The sequence below is a fragment of the Zophobas morio genome, unplaced genomic scaffold (assembly GCF_036711695.1).
Source record: "Zophobas morio isolate AGI-343-1 ecotype UQ-CSIRO unplaced genomic scaffold, CSIRO_AGI_Zmor_V1 ptg000008l, whole genome shotgun sequence".
Lineage (NCBI taxonomy): Eukaryota > Metazoa > Arthropoda > Insecta > Coleoptera > Tenebrionidae > Zophobas > Zophobas morio.
Window position 1 is genome coordinate 13,998,163 of NW_026972113.1, and position 19,552 is coordinate 14,017,714.

Genomic DNA, 19,552 nt, shown 5'->3' on the forward strand with positions numbered 1-19,552 from the left:
TAGCCCCGCCCACCCATCCTTTATTTTCTTAGAAGGTATATTAACTGCTAAAGTCACTCGTATCTTAACAAGTACCTACTAAAATTTTGCTTTCGAAAAAATTGTCAAAAAATTACCAAAAAATTTCGTCGTGCTGATTTACAAGTACTCGGTTTGCAAATATAGTTTTTTTTAACAAATAATTGTCGAAGAAATGAGGCCGAAACTAACTTCTGGAGGTCAAAATTGGCCGAAATTTTCATAGGAGGAATATATTGTAAAAATTTGCTTTCAAAAAGTTTCAGTTTTTCGATTTTTCAACTTTTGAACTTTTAATTTTTCGACTTTTTTCAAATTTTAGATTAGAACATCGAAAAAAACGAAAAATTAAAACGAGAAATAAGTAATTCGAAAAATTAAACAACTAACGACAAATTTAGAAACGAAAAATCAAAAATTTGAAAAATTTAAAACTGAAAACTCGAAAATTGCAAATTGAAAAATTGTAAAAAAAAATAATATTGAAACATCGAAAAATCAAATCAAGAAGTTGGAAAATTGTGAAATAAAAGATCAGGACAAGATAATGGAAAAATTGAGAAATCGAAAAACTGAATTAAATTCGACAATTTGAGACACAGAAACGATGCAAAATAGTAAAATTAAAAATCGAAAAATCGAACTGAAAAATTAAAAATCGGTAAATCAAAAGCCAAGAAATTGAAAATACAAATCCAAAAATTGAAAAGTTAAACTGAAGAACTGAATGAAGAATAAATGAGTCGAGACATTACAAACAAGAAAAAAAATTCGTAAACTGCAAATCAAAAAATTATGAAATCGAAAAATTATAAAATGAACAATTGTAAAATTAAATCGAGAAATTAAAAAGTTGAAAATTGAAGAATCGGATGACTGAGAACGTATCGAAAAATAATAAAAGCTATTGCAGAAATGAGGCCGAAATTAACTTCTGGAGATCGAAATCTATAAAAACAAAAACTTTGAAATTTGTCGAAAATAGGCAAATAAAAATTTAAAATTGGAACTAGATTGAGGAAACAAAAATTGAAAAATCGAGAAACGTAATAATCGAACATATAAAAACGAAAAATAAGATAACTAGAAACTGAAAAATCTAAGAAATCGAAATAGAGTAAAAACTCAAAATACGGACAATTAAAAAAAAAACAAAAATATCTAAGATGTAAAAAATCAAAAAACTGTGTAATCGAATAATTAAAAAAGGCAAAATTGAAAAATTGCAATTCGAATAATTGGAGAAACGAAAAATCGAAAAATTTTAAAAACGAAGAATATATAACTGTTTCGAAGTGAAAAATAGAAGAATGCAAAATGGAACTAAAAAAAAGGAAAAATTGAAAAATTTTAAAATCAAAAATTTGAAAATCTAGAAACTTAAAAATTGAACACTGGAAGACGAAAAACTAAGATAAGTAGAAACTAAAAAATCGAAAAAAAAATCTCTAAAATATCACAGATTAACAAATGAAAATAGTGAAAATCGAAAAATTAAGGAACCAAAAAATGGAAAAATTAAAAAATTTCAAATTGTAAAACCTAAAAATTACAAATTGTAAAATTGGAAAAACGAAAAACTGAAAGATTTAGAAACTGAAAAGTCAAAAAACACTGAAAATTTTATTGAAGAAACGAAAGATTTGAAAAAAGGAGGAATTCAAATATCGACAATTTAAAAAATTCAAAAATTGCAAAATTATAAAATCAAAAAATTGATAACTGAAAAATCGAAAAATTGGGAAAAGAGAAATTGAAAAGTCGATTTTTTTTAATTAAACGAAAAATTACGAAACCGAAACATGGAAAATGGAAAACGAAAACTGAAACATTTTAAATTGAGAACTAAATTGAACGAGTGAAAAACTGAAAAATCAAGAAACTCAAAAATCAAACAATGAAAAACGAAAAACCAAAATAATTAAAAGTTGAAACAGAAAAATTGAAAAATTTAAAACTGAAAACTCGAAAATTGGAGATTGAAAAATTGTAAAAAAAAATAATAATGAAACATCGAAAAATCAAATCAATAAGTTGTGAAATAAAACATAAGGACAAGTTATGGAAAAATTGAGAAATCGAAAAACTGAATAAAATTCGACAACTTGAGACACTGAAACGATGCAAAATAGTAAAATTAAAAATCGAAAAATCGAACTCAAAAATTGAAAATCGGTAAATTAAAAGCCAAGAAACTGAAACTAAAAATCGAAAAATTGAAAAGTTAAACTGAAGAACTGAATGAAGAATGAATGAGTCGAGACATCACAAAAAAGAAAAAAAAATTCGTAAACTGCAAATCAAAAAATTGTGAAATCGAAAAATTATAAAATGAAAAATTGTAAAATTAAATCGATAAATTAAAAAGCTGAAAATTGAAGAATCGGATGACTGAGAACATATCGAAAAATTATAAAAGCTATTGCAGAAATGAGGCCGAAATTAACTTCTGGAGATCGAAATCAATAAAAACAAAAACTTTGAACTTTCTCGAAAATAGGCAAATAAAAATTTAAAATTGGAACTAGATTGAGGAAACAAAAATTGAAAAATCGAGAAACGTAATAATCGAACAATTAAAAACGAAAAATAAGATAACTAGAAACTGAAAAATCTAAGAAATCGAAATAGAGTAAAAACTCAAAATACGGACAGTTAAAAAAACAAAAATATCTAAGATGTAAAAAATCAAAAAACTGTGTAATCGAATAATTAAAAAAAGGCAAAATTGAAAAATTGCAATTCGAATAATTGGAGAAACGAAAAATCGAAAAATTTTAAAAACGAAGAATATATAACTGTTTCGAAGTGAAAAATAGAAGAATGCAAAATGGAATTAAAATAAAGGAAAAATTGAAAAATTTTAAAATCAAAAATTTGAAAATCTAGAAACTTAAAAATTGAACACTGGAAGACGAAAAACTAAGATAAGTAGAAACTAAAAAATCGAAAAAAAAATCTCTAAAATATCACAGATTAACAAATGAAAATAGTGAAAATCGAAAAATTAAGGAACCAAAAAATGGAAAAATTAAAAAATTTCAAATTGTAAAACCTAAAAATTACAAATTGGAAAATTGGAAAAACGAAAAACTGAAAGATTTAGAAACTGAAAAGTCAAAAAACACTGAAAATTTTATTGAAGAAACGAAAGATTTGAAAAAAGGAGGAATTCAAATATCGACAATTTAAAAAATTCAAAAATTGCAAAATTATAAAATCAAAAAATTGATAACTGAAAAATCGAAAAATTGGGAAAAGAGAAATTGAAAAGTCGATTTTTTTTAATTAAACGAAAAATTACGAAACCGAAACATGGAAAAATGGAAAACGAAAACTGAAACATTTTAAATTGAGAACTAAATTGAACGAGTGAAAAACTGCAAAAATCGAGAAACTCAAAAATCAAACAATGAAAAACGAAAAACCAAAATAATTAAAAGCTGAAACAGAAAAATTAAAATATTTAAAACTGAAAACTCGAAAATTTCAGATTGAAAAATTGTAAAAAAAAATAATATTGATGAAACATCGAAAAATCAAATCAAGAAGTTGTGAAATAATACATCAGGACAAGTTATGGAAAAATTGAGAAATCGAAAAACTGAATAAAATTCGACAATTTGAGACACTGAAACGATGGAAAGTAGTAAAATTAAAAATCGAAAAATCGATATGAAAAATTGAAAATCGGTAAATTAAAAGCCAAGAAACTGAAACTAAAAATCGAAAAATTGAAAAGTTAAACTGAAGAACTGAACGAAGAATGAATGAGTCGAGACGTTACAAAAAAGAAAAAAAAATCGTAAACTGTAAATCAAAAAATTATGAAATCGAAAAATTATAAAATGAAAAATTGTAAAATTAAATCGAGAAATTAAAAAGCTGAAAATTGAAGAATCGGATGACTGAGAACATATCGAAAAATTATAAAAGCTATTGCAGAAATGAGGCCGAAATTAACTTCTGGAGATCGAAATCAATAAAAACAAAAACTTTGAACTTTCTCGAAAATAGGCAAATAAAAATTTAAAATTGGAACTAGATTGAGGAAACAAAAATTGAAAAATCGAGAAACGTAATAATCGAACAATTAAAAACGAAAAATAAGATAACTAGAAACTGAAAAATCTAAGAAATCGAAATAGAGTAAAAACTCAAAATACGGACAATTAAAAAAACAAAAATATCTAAGATGTAAAAAATCAAAAAACTGTGTAATCGAATAATTAAAAAAAGGCAAAATTGAAAAATTGCAATTCGAATAATTGGAGAAACGAAAAATCGAAAAATTTTAAAGACGAAGAACATATAACTATTTCGAAATGAAAAATAGAAGAATGCAAAATGGAACTAAAAAAAAGGAAAAATTGAAAAATTTTAAAATCAAAAATTGTAAAATTGAAAATCTAGAAACTTACAAATTGAACACTGGAAGACGAAAAACTAAGATAAGTAGAAACTGAAAAATCGAAGATTTCGAAACAGAAAAAAATTCAAATCGAAACAAAATCTCTAAAATATCACAGAATTAACAAATCAAAATAGTGAAAATCGAAAAATGAAGGAACCAAAAAATGGAAAAATTAAAAAATTTCAAATTGTAAAACCTAAAAATTACAAATTGGAAAATTGGAAAAACGAAAAACTGAAAGATTTAGAAACTGAAAAGTCAAAAAACACTGAAAATTTTATTGAAGAAACGAAAGATTTGAAAAATAGAGGAATTCAAATATCGACAATTTAAAAAATTCAAAAATTGCAAAATTATAAAATCAAAAAATTGATAACTGAAAAATCGAAAAATTACGAAACAGAAACATGGAAAAATGGAAAACGAAAACTGAAACATTTTAAATTGACAACTAAATTGAACGAGTGAAAAATTGAAAAATCGAGAAACTCAAAAATCAAATTACGAAACCGAAACATGGAAAAATGGAAAACGAAAACTGAAACATTTTAAATTGACAACTAAATTGAACGAGTGAAAAACTGAAAAATCGAGAAACTCAAAAATCAAATAACGAAAAACGAAAAACCAAAATAATTAAAAGTTGAAAAATCGAAGAATTCAAAACAGAAAAATTGAAAAATTTAAAACTGAAAACTCGAAAATTGCAGATTGAAAAATTCTAAAAAAAATAATATTGAAACATCGAAAAATCAAATCAAGAAGTTGTGAAATAAAACATAAGGACAAGTTATGGAAAAATTGAGAAATCGAAAAACTGAATAAAATTCGACAACTTGAGACACTGAAACGATGCAAAATAGTAAAATTAAAAATCGAAAAATCGAACTCAAAAATTGAAAATCGCTAAATTAAAAGCCAAGAAACTGAAACTAAAAATCGAAAAATTGAAAAGTTAAACTGAAGAACTGAATGAAGAATGAATGAGTCGAGACGTTACAAAAAAGAAAAAAAAATCGTAAACTGTAAATCAAAAAATTATGAAATCGAAAAATTATAAAATGAAAAATTGTAAAATTAAATCGAGAAATTAAAAAGTTGAAAATTGAAGAATCGGATGACTGAGAACATATCGAAAAATTATAAAAGCTATTGCAGAAATGAGGCCGAAATTAACTTCTGGAGATCGAAATCTATAAAAAGAGAAACTAACTAAGTAGAAACTGAAAAATCGAAACAGAAAAAAAATTCAAATCGAAAAAAAAATCTCTAAAATTTCACAGAATTAACAAATCAAAATAGTGAAAATCGAAAAATTAAGTAACCAAAAAATGGAAAAATTAAAACATTTCAAATTGTAAAACCTAAAAATTACAAATTGGAAAGTTGGAAAAACGAAAAACTGAAAAGTCAAAAAACACTGAAAATTTTATTGAAGAAACGAAAGATTTGAAAAACAGAGAAATTCAAATGTCGACAATTTGAAAAATTCAAAAATTGCAAAATTAGAAAATCAAAAAATTGATAACTGAAAAATCGAAAAATTGAGAAAAGAGAAATTGAAAAATCGATTTTTTTAATTAAACGAAAAATTACGAAACCGAAACATGGAAAATGGAAAACGAAAACTGAAACATTTTAAATTGAGAACTAAATTGAACGAGTGAAAAACTGAAAAATCGAGAAACTCAAAAATAAAATAATGAAAAACGAAAAACCAAAATAATTAAAAGTTGAAAAATCGAAGAATTCAAAGCAGAAAAATTGAAAAATTTAAAACTGAAAACTCGAAAATTGCAGATTGAAAACTTGTAAAAAAAAATAATATTGAAACATCGAAAAATCAGAAATCGAAAAACTGAATAAAATTCGACAATTTGAGACACTGAAACAATGGAAAATAGTAAAATTAAAAATCGAAAAATCGAACTGAAAAATTGAAAAGTTAAACTGAAGAACTGAATGAAGAATGAATGAGTCGAAACATTTTTGAAATTTCTCGAAAATAGGCAGAATTTACGTATTCAAAAATGTTGCTTTTGAAAAAATTCCGCACAAGTGTGGACAATAAAAATAATAATAATAATAATAATATGTAATATGTATATTTAAAATAAAAAATGTAGACATTCTCACTTTCTCAGAACATGTGTATAAGGACATGACTTGATTACAATCCTTTTTTAGCTTACGCTCAGCGAGTAATAAAAAATTAATTTAATTTTCCCCAGAAAATGTGATGAAACGCCATACACTTGTCGGTCATGTCTCAGACATCGACCGAAGTACGCTTAAACTCTTCAGCCCCGTTTTTCCACCAATCTGTTTACTCTCGCAAACGTTTTCCTCAGTCCTTCGCGTCGCCCCACTCCACCCCACAAACAATAAAAGTAAAAATTGTCACTTGACGAGGGTAGCGTCAAGTTCATACAAAACGAAAACAACCCTTCATGGTCCGCCCCCGGGCCTCACCGGTCAAGAGCCGCTGCAGCCAGTGCATAAATTCGTCACAATTCCAATTTTCCCGATATTGAATGCAGACGAGACGTACGACTCCTGAAAAAAAGTAGCACTCACGACGTAAATTATGTAAAATGAAAAACGGCGTGTCGTATAAATTGAATCGTTTGAAATATTCAGCGAGTCCGTACGATATTGTTTCACGTTTTATTTTAGACGTGTGTGTTTTGAAAGTTTAATTAAATTCGGCTCCGGGATGGAATAAGGTTATTGTGAGCTTAAATTCGTTTAATGATAGGGTTAATGGAAATTAATTAAAGTTGCTGATGTTTTGACGATTTTTCGATATTTCGCAATTAAGGGGGACACTGACGGTGATTGATTAGCGCGTCCGGAGTCATTCGCTTCCAACTTTGCCCGAACTGTGAGAGGTTTCAGCTGCAGACAATCACCATTTTTTAACTTTTTCACCGGTGGGGAAAATAAAGAAAATTGCTCCGGGCACTTCTTGTAAGTACTCGTTATATTTCGTTATAATTAAAACGAAATGCACCGACTTGGAGTCGGCTAGATTTCCACCGGCCGGATATTAATAAACCCGTCAAATCCTGACCGCCAACGAATCGCCCCATTGTTATCCTTCCGTTCCTTGGAAGCAGTAGATAAAATTAACATACCGAGCATACAATATTTCACGAGTAGTTCTCTCGAATCCGTTTCGCGTTTATATTGATCCCCGGAATGTGCCATAAGTTATCATTAGGAAAGTTCGAAAACGCTCAAGCAAAAAGCAGCGAAAGGAAAGAAGAGAGTTATGGCGGGGCGGCCGATAGCGGGATACTTTTGTTATGAAATGTTGTGTTGCGGCGGGCTGGAAAATAGAGCCGTTATTACGAATGTATGGATGTTCCGCGGAAGCCGGAAATGGGGACGACGCGCCAGGTCAAGTATAAAAAGACGGTAATAACGGTAAAATAATAATAATAAAGCACGCGGCGTTAAACCGAATTCCTAATTTATCGAATCCGGGCCGGGAAAGTGCAGCCCTGGTGGAAATTAATAGCGTAATAACATTATTTTTCCTGCAGCGGGCTGCAGCAGACGTGCGTTATTCATGATCGAGACGAAGTTTCGACGAAGGTTTTTGCAAAACAACTAGTCCCAGAGCAAAAATTTAGGCACTCGGGGATATTGTAAAGGCGGCGACGGAGAGAACGGGGATGGGGAAGTACGAATGGGAGTTGTTTTAAGAAGAGTTAGATGGTACTTCACTCGGGCTCTGAAACCTGACCTGCTCGTGCATGACATTTTATAAAGCTTTTCGTTATGCAAGTCGTCCTCAAGTCCGGGTAAAAATCTTTACTTGTCTATGCAAAATTTTGACCAATAATAAATTCCAAATCGCCGCCACCATGCAAAAGGACGCCAAAAGTGGCTTTACAAACCTTGGGAGTCCCAAGTAGTTTTTTTTTATGAATATATCCTCCGAAGATATGACGTCATCTCGAACTTTTACAATAATAAGTCAATAAGTGTTATTTAAATTTTATAAAATCAAAAGTGTATAAAATTTTTCAATTAATGTATCAAAAATTATCCGTTTAGGGCCGCTCGAAACTGATGACCTTGGTTTTTCGATTTTTCAATGTTTCAGTGTTACAGTTTTTCGATTCTATAATTTTCCGATTCTACAATATTTGGATTTTCGATTCAATTCGGATTTTCTTCTTTTCAATTTTTTGATTAATTATTTTTTTCGATTTTTAGTTTTTCCGTGTTCCGATTTTGCAATTTTTAGATTTTCCACTTTTTCGATTTTGCAATTTTTCGGTTATTCAGTTTTTCGAATGAAACAAAAATCAAAATCGAAACATTAAAATTAGGAAATTTAAAAATCGAAAAACTGCAAAATCGAAAAAACGAAATCGAAATCTTCATTTTTCAATATAATAATAATTAAAGAAATCGGAAAATCGTATACCTGGAAATCCAAAAATTGCAAAATGGCAAAATTTAAAAACTGGAAAATTGAACTGAATAAAGGTAAAATAATTATAAAATCGAAAGAAACAAAAGAAAAAAAGAAAAGAAATGGAAAAACGAAAAACTGGATATAAAATTAAAAATTGGGAAACTGAAAAATCGAAAAAGAAAAAATTGGTAATATCGAAAACTTAAAAAACTGAAAATTGAAGGAATAAAAAGTTGAAAAATTGAGAAACTCAAAAATCAAAAATTCAAATGTCGGAAAATTGAAGCATACAAATAAATATTGCAAAATTATAAAATCAAAAAATTGATAAATGAAAAATTTAAAATTGAAACTAGATTGAGGATACAAAACTGATAAAATCGAGAAACTCAAAAATCACACTGTGGAAAACGAAAAACTAAGATAACTAGAAACTGAAAAATCGAAGAATTCAAACCAGAAAAATCTCAGAAATCGAAAAAAAAGCGAAAATATCTAGGAATTAAAAAATCCAAAACGTGTAAATCGAAAAATTATGGAAACAAAAAAATGGAACATTTTAAGAATTTGAAATCAAAAAGTGTAAAAATTTCAAATTAAAAAATCGAAAAATTTAATTTACTGAAGAAACGAAAGATCTGATACACAGAGAAATTCAAATATCGCAAAACTGAAAAATAAAAATATTTATTACAAAATCATAAAATCAAAAAATTGATGACAGAAAAATTTTAAATTGGAACTAAATTGAGGAAACAAAATTTGAAAAATCGAGAAATTCAATAATCGAACAATTAAAAACGAAAAATTAGATAACTAGAAACTGAAAAATTAAAATTAATAAAAAAGGCAACATAGAAAAATTGCAATTCGAATAATTGGAGAAACGAAAAATCGAAAAATTGCCTAATTGTGGAATTCAAAAAATCGAAAAATTTTGAAAACGAAGAATATTTAAAAATTAAAAATAGACGAATGGAATGGAACTAAAAAAAAGGAAAAATTGAAATTCTAGAAACCTAAAAATTGAACACTGGAAGACGAAAAACTATGATAAGTAGAAACTGAAAAATCGAAGATTTCGAAATAGAAAAAAAACTCAAATCGAAAAAAAAATCTCTAAAATATCACAGAATTAACAAATCAAAAAAGTGAAAATCGAAAAATTGAGGAACCAAAAAATGGAAAAATTAAAAAAATTCAAATTGTAAAACCGAAAAATTTGAGAAACGAAAAATTGAAAATCTAGAAACTTAAAAATTGAACACTGGAAGACGAAAAAGTAAGATAAGTAGAAACTGAAAAATCGAAGATTTCGAAACAGAAAAAAAATCAAATCGAAAAAAAAAATCGCTAAAATATCACAGAGTTAACAAATCAAAAAAGTGAAAGTCGAAAAATTAAGGAACCAAAAAATGGAAATATTCAAAAATTTCAAATTGTAAAACCGAAAAATTACAAATCTGAAAATTGGAAAAACGAAAAACTGAAAGATTTAGAAATTGAAAAGTCGAAAAATTTAACACTGAAAAGTTTATTGAAGAAACGAAAGATTTGAAAAATAGAGAAATTCAAATATCGGCAATTTAAAAAGTTCAAAAATTGCAAAATTATAAAATCAAAAAATTGATAACTGAAAAATCGAAAAATTGGGAAAAGAGAAATTGAAAAATCGATTTTTTTTTAATTAAACGAAAAATTACGAAACCGAAACATGGAAAAATGGAAAACGAAAACTGAAACATTTTAAATGGAGAACCAAATTGAACGAGTGAAAAACTGAAAAATCGAGAAACTCAAAAATCCAACAATGAAAAACGAAAAACCAAAATAATTAAAAGTTGAAAAATCAAAGAATTCAAAACAGAAACAACTCAGAAATCGAAAAAAAACGGAAATATCTAAGAATTAAAAATCAAAAAACTGTAAAATCGAATAATTAAAGAAAAATTGAAAACTTGTAAGTCCAAAAATTGCAAAATTGAAAAATTGTAAAACGAAAAATTGTAGTAACGTAAAATTGAAAGATATAGTCACTGAAAAATTGAGAAACTAAAAAATCGAAAAATTGCCAAATTGTAGAATTTAATAAATTGAAAAATTTAACAATGAAAACCTGATTGTAAAAACGAAAGGTCGAAAAATATGAATTCAAAAATCGAAGAATTGAAAAAAAACCGAAGGACAAAGGTATCTATAAACTGAAAAATCGAAAAATTAAACAAAAAATAAAAATATTCTCAGAAATCGAAAAATTAAAAAAAAAAAGAAAATATACTACGATTTAGAAAATCAAAAACCTGTAAAATCAGATAATTAAAAAAAAACGAATAATTGCAAGTCGAAACATGATAAAATGAAAAACGAAAACTGAAAAATTTTAAATTGAAAACTAAATTGAAGGAACGAGAAATTGAAAATCCGAGGAACTCAAAAATCGACGAATATGGAAAAAACTTAAATGGAAAAAAGCCCAAAAATATCACAGAATTAAAAAATCAAAAAAGTGAAAGTTGAAAATAGACACAAAAAAATGGAAAAATTTAAACATTTAAAATCAAAAGGTCTAAAAAATTAAAATGGAGTGAGTCGTTCATTATTTTAATTAATAAAATAATGAATTTGCCTGTTTCATTAATTTTTTTGAGTCACTCTATACTAAAAACTATGAGAACATTGAGTCTTAATATTTTGCATATTTCAGAGAGGATTCATTAGGCAAAATTTTGATATTGTCATCAATTTTTAGGAGGGGATAAACAAAAAAATGTTTATTAACGATTTACCACGAATACGATAACTTTAAAACGTTTACAAGATTTCAGAGCATTCGGCTCTGCAGTTCCAAAGATAAATTGCAAAATATTGTTATACACTTTTGATTTTTTTACAAAAATCTGGATGCCTAGGGTAAAAACTCAACAAAGATTCAAGACAGACAGACAGACAGACAGACAGACAGACAGTTGGAAAGGGAAACCACTTTTTTCGTATTCTTGTGGTAATGAAACGTCGAGAAAACATGAAAGTAGGAAGTCGATCACTACACTTCCTTGCTTCCGCTCCGGCAGAAAAAGTACTATTTTGCAAAATCAGATTTTATAGTTATTCAAAGAAGCAGGATTGTTGGAGTGGATTTTTACTTCCCGAGCGTAAGCAAAGGAAGTATTGTAATCGAGTCCGTCGGCCGACTCTCTACTTTTACGTTTTTTCGATCTTTCATGACCCCTAGAATACGAAGAAATAGGTCTCCCATTTCCGTCTGCCTGTCCATCTGTCTGCCGTCCCGGATTTTTATTAGACACATAATCTCCGAAAGTACTCGACCGATTGTTGTGAAATTTTGTACTTATATTAAGAATATCATGTAGATGGTAAAACGCTAACCAAAATTTGTCTAATCATCCCCACCACTAATGCGATGACGTCACTTCAAAATTGTACATAGTAAATGGGTTTTCAATTGTATAAAATAACATAGTCCTACACATGTAGTTTACAACTCTGAATCGACTTTTCACCCGAAACGTCCAGATTTTTGGAAAAAAAATCAAAATTATAAAACAACATTTTGAAATTTAATTTTTAATCTGCTAACCAGAATGCTTTGAAATGTTGCAGATGTTTTAAGGCTATAAAGAGCATCATAAATCTTTAGTCAAAAAATATTTGCTTATCCCCTCCAAAAACTTGATGACGTCAGCTCAAAAGTTTGTGGAATAAATCATATCTAAAATGTACAAAATATGATGAGTCTGTACTTGTGATCTATCACTCCATTCATATTTTTTGGATTTGCATATACAGGGTGACTCAAAAAAATTAATGAATGCGTAAATTTATTTTACTGATTTACTCAGAAACTACAAAACCGAATGCTTTGAAATCTTGCAGATGTTTTAAGGTTATAAAGAGCATAATAAATGTTTAGTCAAAATATATTTGCTTATCCCCTCCAAAAAATTGATGACGTCAGCTCGAAAGTTTGCCGAATAAATCCTATCCAAACTGTAAAAATATGATGAGTCTGTACTTGTGATTTATCACTCCATTCATATTTTTTGGATTTGCATATACAGGGTGACTCAAAAAAATTAATGAATGCGTAAATATATTTTATTGATTTAATCAGGAACTACAAAACGGAATGCTCTGACATCTTGCAGATGTTTTAAGGTTATAAAGGGCATAATAAATGTTTAGTCAAAATATATTTGCTTATCCCCTCCAAAAACTTGATGACGTCAGCTCGAAAATTTGCCGAATAAATCATATCTAAATTGTACAAAATATGATCAGTCTGTACTTGTGATCTATCACTCCATTCATATTTTTTGGATTTGCATATACAGGGTGATTCAAGAAAATAAATGAAAGCGTAAATTTATTTTACTGATTTACTCAGGAACTACAAAACCGAATGCTTCGAAATCTTGAAGACATTTTAAAATTATCATAAGCATGGTAAATTTTTGATCAAAACGTATTTGGTCGTCCCCCCTAAAAAATTTATGATGTCACCACAAAATTTTGCTGAAAAAATCCTATCTAAAATGTACAAAATATGGTGAGTCTCTTCTTGTGATTTATCATTCCATTCAAATTTTTTCGATTTGCATATACAGGGTGACTCAAAAAAATTAATGAATGCGTAAATTTATTTTATTGATTTAATCAGGAACTACAAAACCGAATGCTTTGAAATCTTGCAGATGTTTTAAGGTTATAAAGAGCATAATAAATTTTTAGTCAAAATATATTTGGTTATCTTCTACAAAAAACTGATGACGTCAGCTCAAAAGTTTGCCGAATAAATCGTATCTACAATGTACAAAATATGATGAGTCTGTACTTGTGATTTATCATTCCATTCATATTTTTGGATTTGCATATGCAGGGTGACTCAAAAAAATTAATGAAGGCGTGAATTTATTTTATCGATTTAATCAGGAATTAGAAAACCGAATGCTTTGAAATCTTGGGAATATTTTAAAGTTATTATAAGCATGGTAAACTTTTGTTCAAAATGTATTTGTTCATCCCTCCTAAAAAAATTGATGACGTCACCCTTAAATTTTGCTGAATAAATCCTATCTAAAATGCAAAAAATATGATGAGTTTGTACTTGTGATTTATCATTCCATTCATATTTTTTAGATTTTCTTAAGAGGTGGTTCAAAAAAATTAATGAAGTCAATTTATTTTATTGATTAAATTAAAGGCAACACTTATTATTAGTATTACACCCCAACCAACCCAATTTGGTAGACACAAAATTTGTTAAAGGAAAAACTCGGTTGAAACATAAGGGTAGCACGCTTATTTACATCGACTTTAACATTACAGACCTGCATTTGTTTTATGGGTTCACTTGATTCCGCGAATGTGAAATAGACATGTTTATAATCAACCAATTGTGAATTTCACCGTCAAGAATTAAAATAAAACCCAATGTTTTATATAATAAGCGGAAATCGAAGCGATAAAACCGATGGTCGTTTTGTTTACAGTTTCTCTGTTTGACTCTCACGTATGCTGTTACGCCTGTCATCTTAAATTAAGAATGTTTATACATACACGATTTTCAGTTGCCTCTGATACGTAGGTATACGTGAGTAAATTGTTTCGTTATTTTATTGATTATTACAAATCAATATTCAAAACGACCCAATTCATTTTCCCGAAAATTTGAGAATATAATAATTTTATTCTTAGTATTACACTACATCTATCCCAACTGATATACGTGTCCTTGCAAAAATGTTGATGACGTCATCGCAATTTTTTTTTAAATTCCCACTACAAAAATGTAATGAGAAAAAAAACACAATAGGCATGCAGTCGTCAAGTTTCCGACAGCGAGGGAAGTACTGTCTAAACTCTTTAGACCAATTTTTTTAAATTTGTGCCCGTGAGAGTTTTCGGAGCATTTTTCGATTCGTCCCCCACTTCCTCGCTCCGCCCGTCCCCTACAGCACTCACCTGAGACAACTCCCGGCTGCGACTCCGTCTCCTCCATCACGGCGGAAGTATCTAATCCACTGAGTCCGCACCGGCTCAGAAATAACAAGCTGATCAGGCTGAGCGAGCAAACAAGGAGCAGCAGGCGCGTCACCAGCCGCATGCCCAGAAGTCGCATCATCTCGGTGCGTGCTGCACGGCGCTTCCTGGAGACGAAAACGAAACTAATAAAATTTAGGGACGCTCCGGGGAAAGCAAAACTCGGCAAGCTTAATTTCCAAGTTTCGCCTGCCCATTTTTATCGACAATTAACAGCGACGTTCCGCCGCCTATCGGCCAGGTGCGTTCCGCCGCCCCCGCGCTATAAGCGATCGTAATAAAGTAATCTCGAACAAACTAACAATTCGTACCCAAACGGCTTCGGCAATAAAGTAAAAATGTCGAGAGTGCGACGCCGCCGCCGAAATTGATATTTTCCATGTCCTCGGGGAAATAAAGCAACGATTGTGGGTCCAAAGATCTCGCAGATCCGGAAATTTACTTCGCCTTTGACGGCACAACAAAAAATGTCAAATAAATATTCAGGGAGACGAAAATATTGAAACGTCAACGCGGCCGAATTTCGTTCGGTACGTGAAAGGAGCGTGATGGAATGGCGCATTTCCATGCGAAGAATTGTTAATTGCCGCCAACGCGGCGAAATCGACGACTGGATGCAGTTTCGGGGCGCGGGAAGGCGATTTGCCCGCCCCCGAAACACGTGATGGCAAGGATGTTCGCAGGAACGTGTCCGGATTATGAAGATTATTAAGGCCATTTCTTGTAAATTGCCGGCAACCACAACACGGCCCGAAACCCATGACACTGCGCTAATCCTCGAGGAGCACCTGCTAAGCCTCCTTGATGTAAATTAATCCGCAATATGGCGACGCGGGTCGATGGATGCACCCGGACCTGTCAAAGCGAAGTCGGGGGCGGCGCGACGTTTGGTTTGACGGTTTGTACACAAATCCAGATATTATTTTTAGAGTGCGGTGACGTATTATACCGTTTTCTTTTGGTGATTTCGATTTCCAAAAATTTGTTTGGGTATTAGTTCTTCGAAAATTCGATTTTTCCAGAACGAATAAAATGGCAAATTTTATTGGTTCGAAAATATACCTACCATTTTTCCAGAATCACTAAAATGATCTTAGGCACATTTTGGGGTATTTTAAAAATTTGATATTGAAACAGGATATTTTGAAAAGCTTGGTCACTTTCGGAAATTACCAGTAGAGATTCTTTTGTTGATTTCGATGTAGAGAATTTTTTTTGAGTGTTTCTTCGAAAATTCTTATCGTTTTTCGAGAATCTCCAAAATGAATGAAATAAGGCAAATTTTAGGCAATTTTGAAAATTTAAATTTGAAACAAAATATTTGGAAAATCTTGGTATGGAACCATAGTGCTTTTGAGAATTAGATTTAGCTTCCTTTCTTTTTTCTAAAATTCCTACCATTTTTTTAGAATCTCAAAAATGATATAAGGCAATTAAATAAGGCAATTCCCGGAATATTAAAAAAATTGAATTTGAAACAGAATATTTTGAAAATTTTGGTCCCAGACTATAGCATCTTCCGAAATTATCAACAGATTCTTTTGTGACTTCGACTTCCACAATTTTTTTTGGTGTTTTTTAATCTTCGAAAATTCCTACCATCTTCACAAAATCTCCCATAATAAAATAAGATAGAATAGACGAAAATGAAAAACGCAATTAAAAGACATCAAAAAATACGAGTTAAATGTTAACTTCATTTTTTGGTAATGCATATTTATTAACGAATTCGTCCGGATTTTGTTATTTAGCAAAGCAGACCTAATATTTTGCCGAAAAATTCCCGGACATAGATTTAGACGCTCTGATTCCCAAAAAAAATAGCATATTTAAGGCCCGGGTGCAAGATTTTGGATTTATTAATTTTGAAATATTATATTTTGGAAAATGCTATGAATTGCCATTGGCGATTTTGGAAAAAGGGGAGGAGTTATCGAAGAAATGGGCCCGAAAGTAGCTTCTGGCTTCTTCTTTTAGGAAAATGTCCTTGGTTGAATTTCAAAATGGTCGAAAATTGGGCCGAAACTTTCTCTATTTTCCTAGAAAGTATCTCATTCTCCAACATCAATCTTTTTCAGGAAGTGCTAGCCCCGCCCATCCGCCCCTTATTTTTTTAGAAGATATGTTATTTGCCAAAAACAGTTTTTCCTTAGCTAACTCCGCCCACCTGCTCTTCTCATTCTAACGACTAATTTTATTTCTGTTCAGTATAAGATCATTCATTTCATTCAGACCGGATAAAATTAATCACTGAAATGGAGGCAGGGTGGGTGGGCGGGGTTAATTATATTCTTCTGTGGAGTGGGAGTGGGAGTGGAAAGTAATAGAATCTAGTAAAATAAAGTACTTAACTTTTTTGTTAAACTATTTCCTACAAAATTTATTTCTTATTTCGTGCACTTCACAATACTTAAGTGAAATTCTTAAAAAAATGTCAAAATTCCCATATTTCACTTGGCAAAAATGGAAAAACAGGGGAAATTTTCGAAAAACGAAGCCGAAACTGAATTCTGGATGTTGTCTAGCTCAATTGCGAAAATGGTTGAAAAATAATCGAGAATGTCAAAAGTGTCAAAATCAGTCATATCATATAAAATGATAGCCCCGCCCACCCGCCCTTTTTTTCTTGGAAGATATGTTATTTGCCAAAGACAGTCTTATCTTATCAAGTACTAGCCCCGCCCACCCGCCCTCTATTTTCTTGGAGAGTATGTCATTTGCCAAAATCTGTTCTACCTTAGCAGATACTAATCCCACCCACGCCTAGTCTTGTCATTCTAAACACTAGGTTTATTTCTGTTCAGTATAAGATCATTCATTTCATTCAGACCGGATAAAATTAATCACTGAAATGGAGGCAGGGTGGGTGGGCGGGCTTAATTATATTCTTCTGTGGAGTGAGAGTGGGAGTGGAAAGTAATAGAATCTAGTAAAATAAAGTACTTAACTTTTTTGTTATACTATTTCCTGCAAAATTTATTTCTTATTTCGTGCACTTCACATGACTTAAGTGAAATTTTTAAAAAATTGGAAAAATTGCCATATTTCACTTGGCGAAAATGGAAAAACAGGGGAAATTTTCGAAAAACGAAGCCGAAAATGAATTATGGATGTTGTCTAGCTCAATTGCAAAAATGGTTGAAAAATGGTCGAAAATGTCAAAAGTTTCAGAATCAGTCATATCATATAAAATGATAGCCCCGCCCACCCGCCCTTTTTTTCTTGGAAAATATGTCATTTGCCAAAAACAGTCTTATCTTATCAAGTATTAGCCCCGCCCACCCGCCCTTATTTTCTTGGAAAATATGTCATTTGCCAAAAACAGTCTTATTTTATCAAATACTATTGAGAAATTTTGTTTTTGAAAAGGGTGCCTAAAATTTTTCAAAAAATTAAGGGACAGATTTGGATGTACTGATTGCAAAAATATAGCGTGTTTAAGGCCCCAGTGCAAGATTTTGTAATTATTCTGTTAGATAACCAATTTTTTTGGAAAATCGTAAACATTGCCATATTTTCATTAGCAATTCTGGAAAAATGGTAGGAGTTATCCAAGAAATGGGCCCGAAAGTAGCTTCTGGAGGTTGAAATCTTCAAGAAAATGTATTTGGTTGAATTTCAAAAAAATGATCAAAGATAGGTCGAGATTTTCATCATTTTCATTTTCATTTTCATATTAAGAAATTTTGTTTTTGAAAAAGTTGCCACAAAATTCCTAAAAAATTCGGGGATATAGATTTCAAGGTTCTGATTCCAAACTATAGCGTGCTTAAAGCCCCAGTGCAAGATTTTGAAATTATTAGGTTTGAAATCTAATTTTTTTGGAAAATCGTAAAAATTGACGTATTTCCATTGGCGATTCTGGAAGAAAGGTAGGAGTTATCGATGAAATGGGCCCGAAAGTAGCTTCTGGGGGTCGAAATCTTCAGCAAAATGTCATTGGTTGAATTTGGTAAAAGGTCCAAAATGGGCCGAAATTTTCATAATGAGAAGTTTTGTTTTTGAAAAACTTGCTGAAAATTTTCCAAAAATTCAGGGATATAAATTTAGTGCACTAATTCCAAAAATATAGCGTGTTTAAAGCGCCCGTGCAAGATTTTGTAATATTTGATAAGACAAGACTGTTTTTGGCAAATGACATCTTCCAAAAAGTAAAGGTGGGTGGGCGGAGCTAAGATTTTATAAGATATGATTGAGTTTCACACTTTTGACATATTCGACCATTTTTCAAAAATTTTCGAAGATTAACTAGACATTTTCTTGTAGATTTCGACATCTAGAAATCATTTTCGGCTTCATTTCTTCGCAAATTTCTGTCGTTCTTCCAAAAATGTCCAGTGAAATATAGCAATTTTTACAGTTCCACAAGCAAATAGTATAACAAAAGATTTACGATTTAATTTTTTTACATCCTAGATTCTATTAGTATCTACTCCCACTTCATAGGACATAATTAGCCCCGCCCACCCACCCTGGCTTCATTTCAGTGATTAATTATGATAATCCGGACGAATCGTTAATGAATATGCATTACTAAAAAATGAAGTTAACATTTAACTCGTATTTTTGATGTCTTTTAATTGCGTTTTTCATTTTCGTCTTTTTTCTCTTAGTTTTTTATAGGAGAT

At 30.1% G+C, this 19,552-nt stretch overlaps 1 protein-coding gene across 1 annotated transcript in view; it reads right to left on the reverse strand.

Moving 5' to 3' along the window:
* Positions 1 to 19,552, reverse strand: part of LOC135125432 (chondroitin sulfate N-acetylgalactosaminyltransferase 1) — a 173,690-nt gene that overhangs the window by 65,812 nt on the left and 88,326 nt on the right. Inside the window, exon 4 of the mRNA XM_064051053.1 lies at positions 14,847 to 15,031. Coding sequence (XP_063907123.1) covers positions 14,847 to 15,031 — 185 coding nt within the window. The remainder of the gene's footprint in view (positions 1 to 14,846; positions 15,032 to 19,552) is intronic.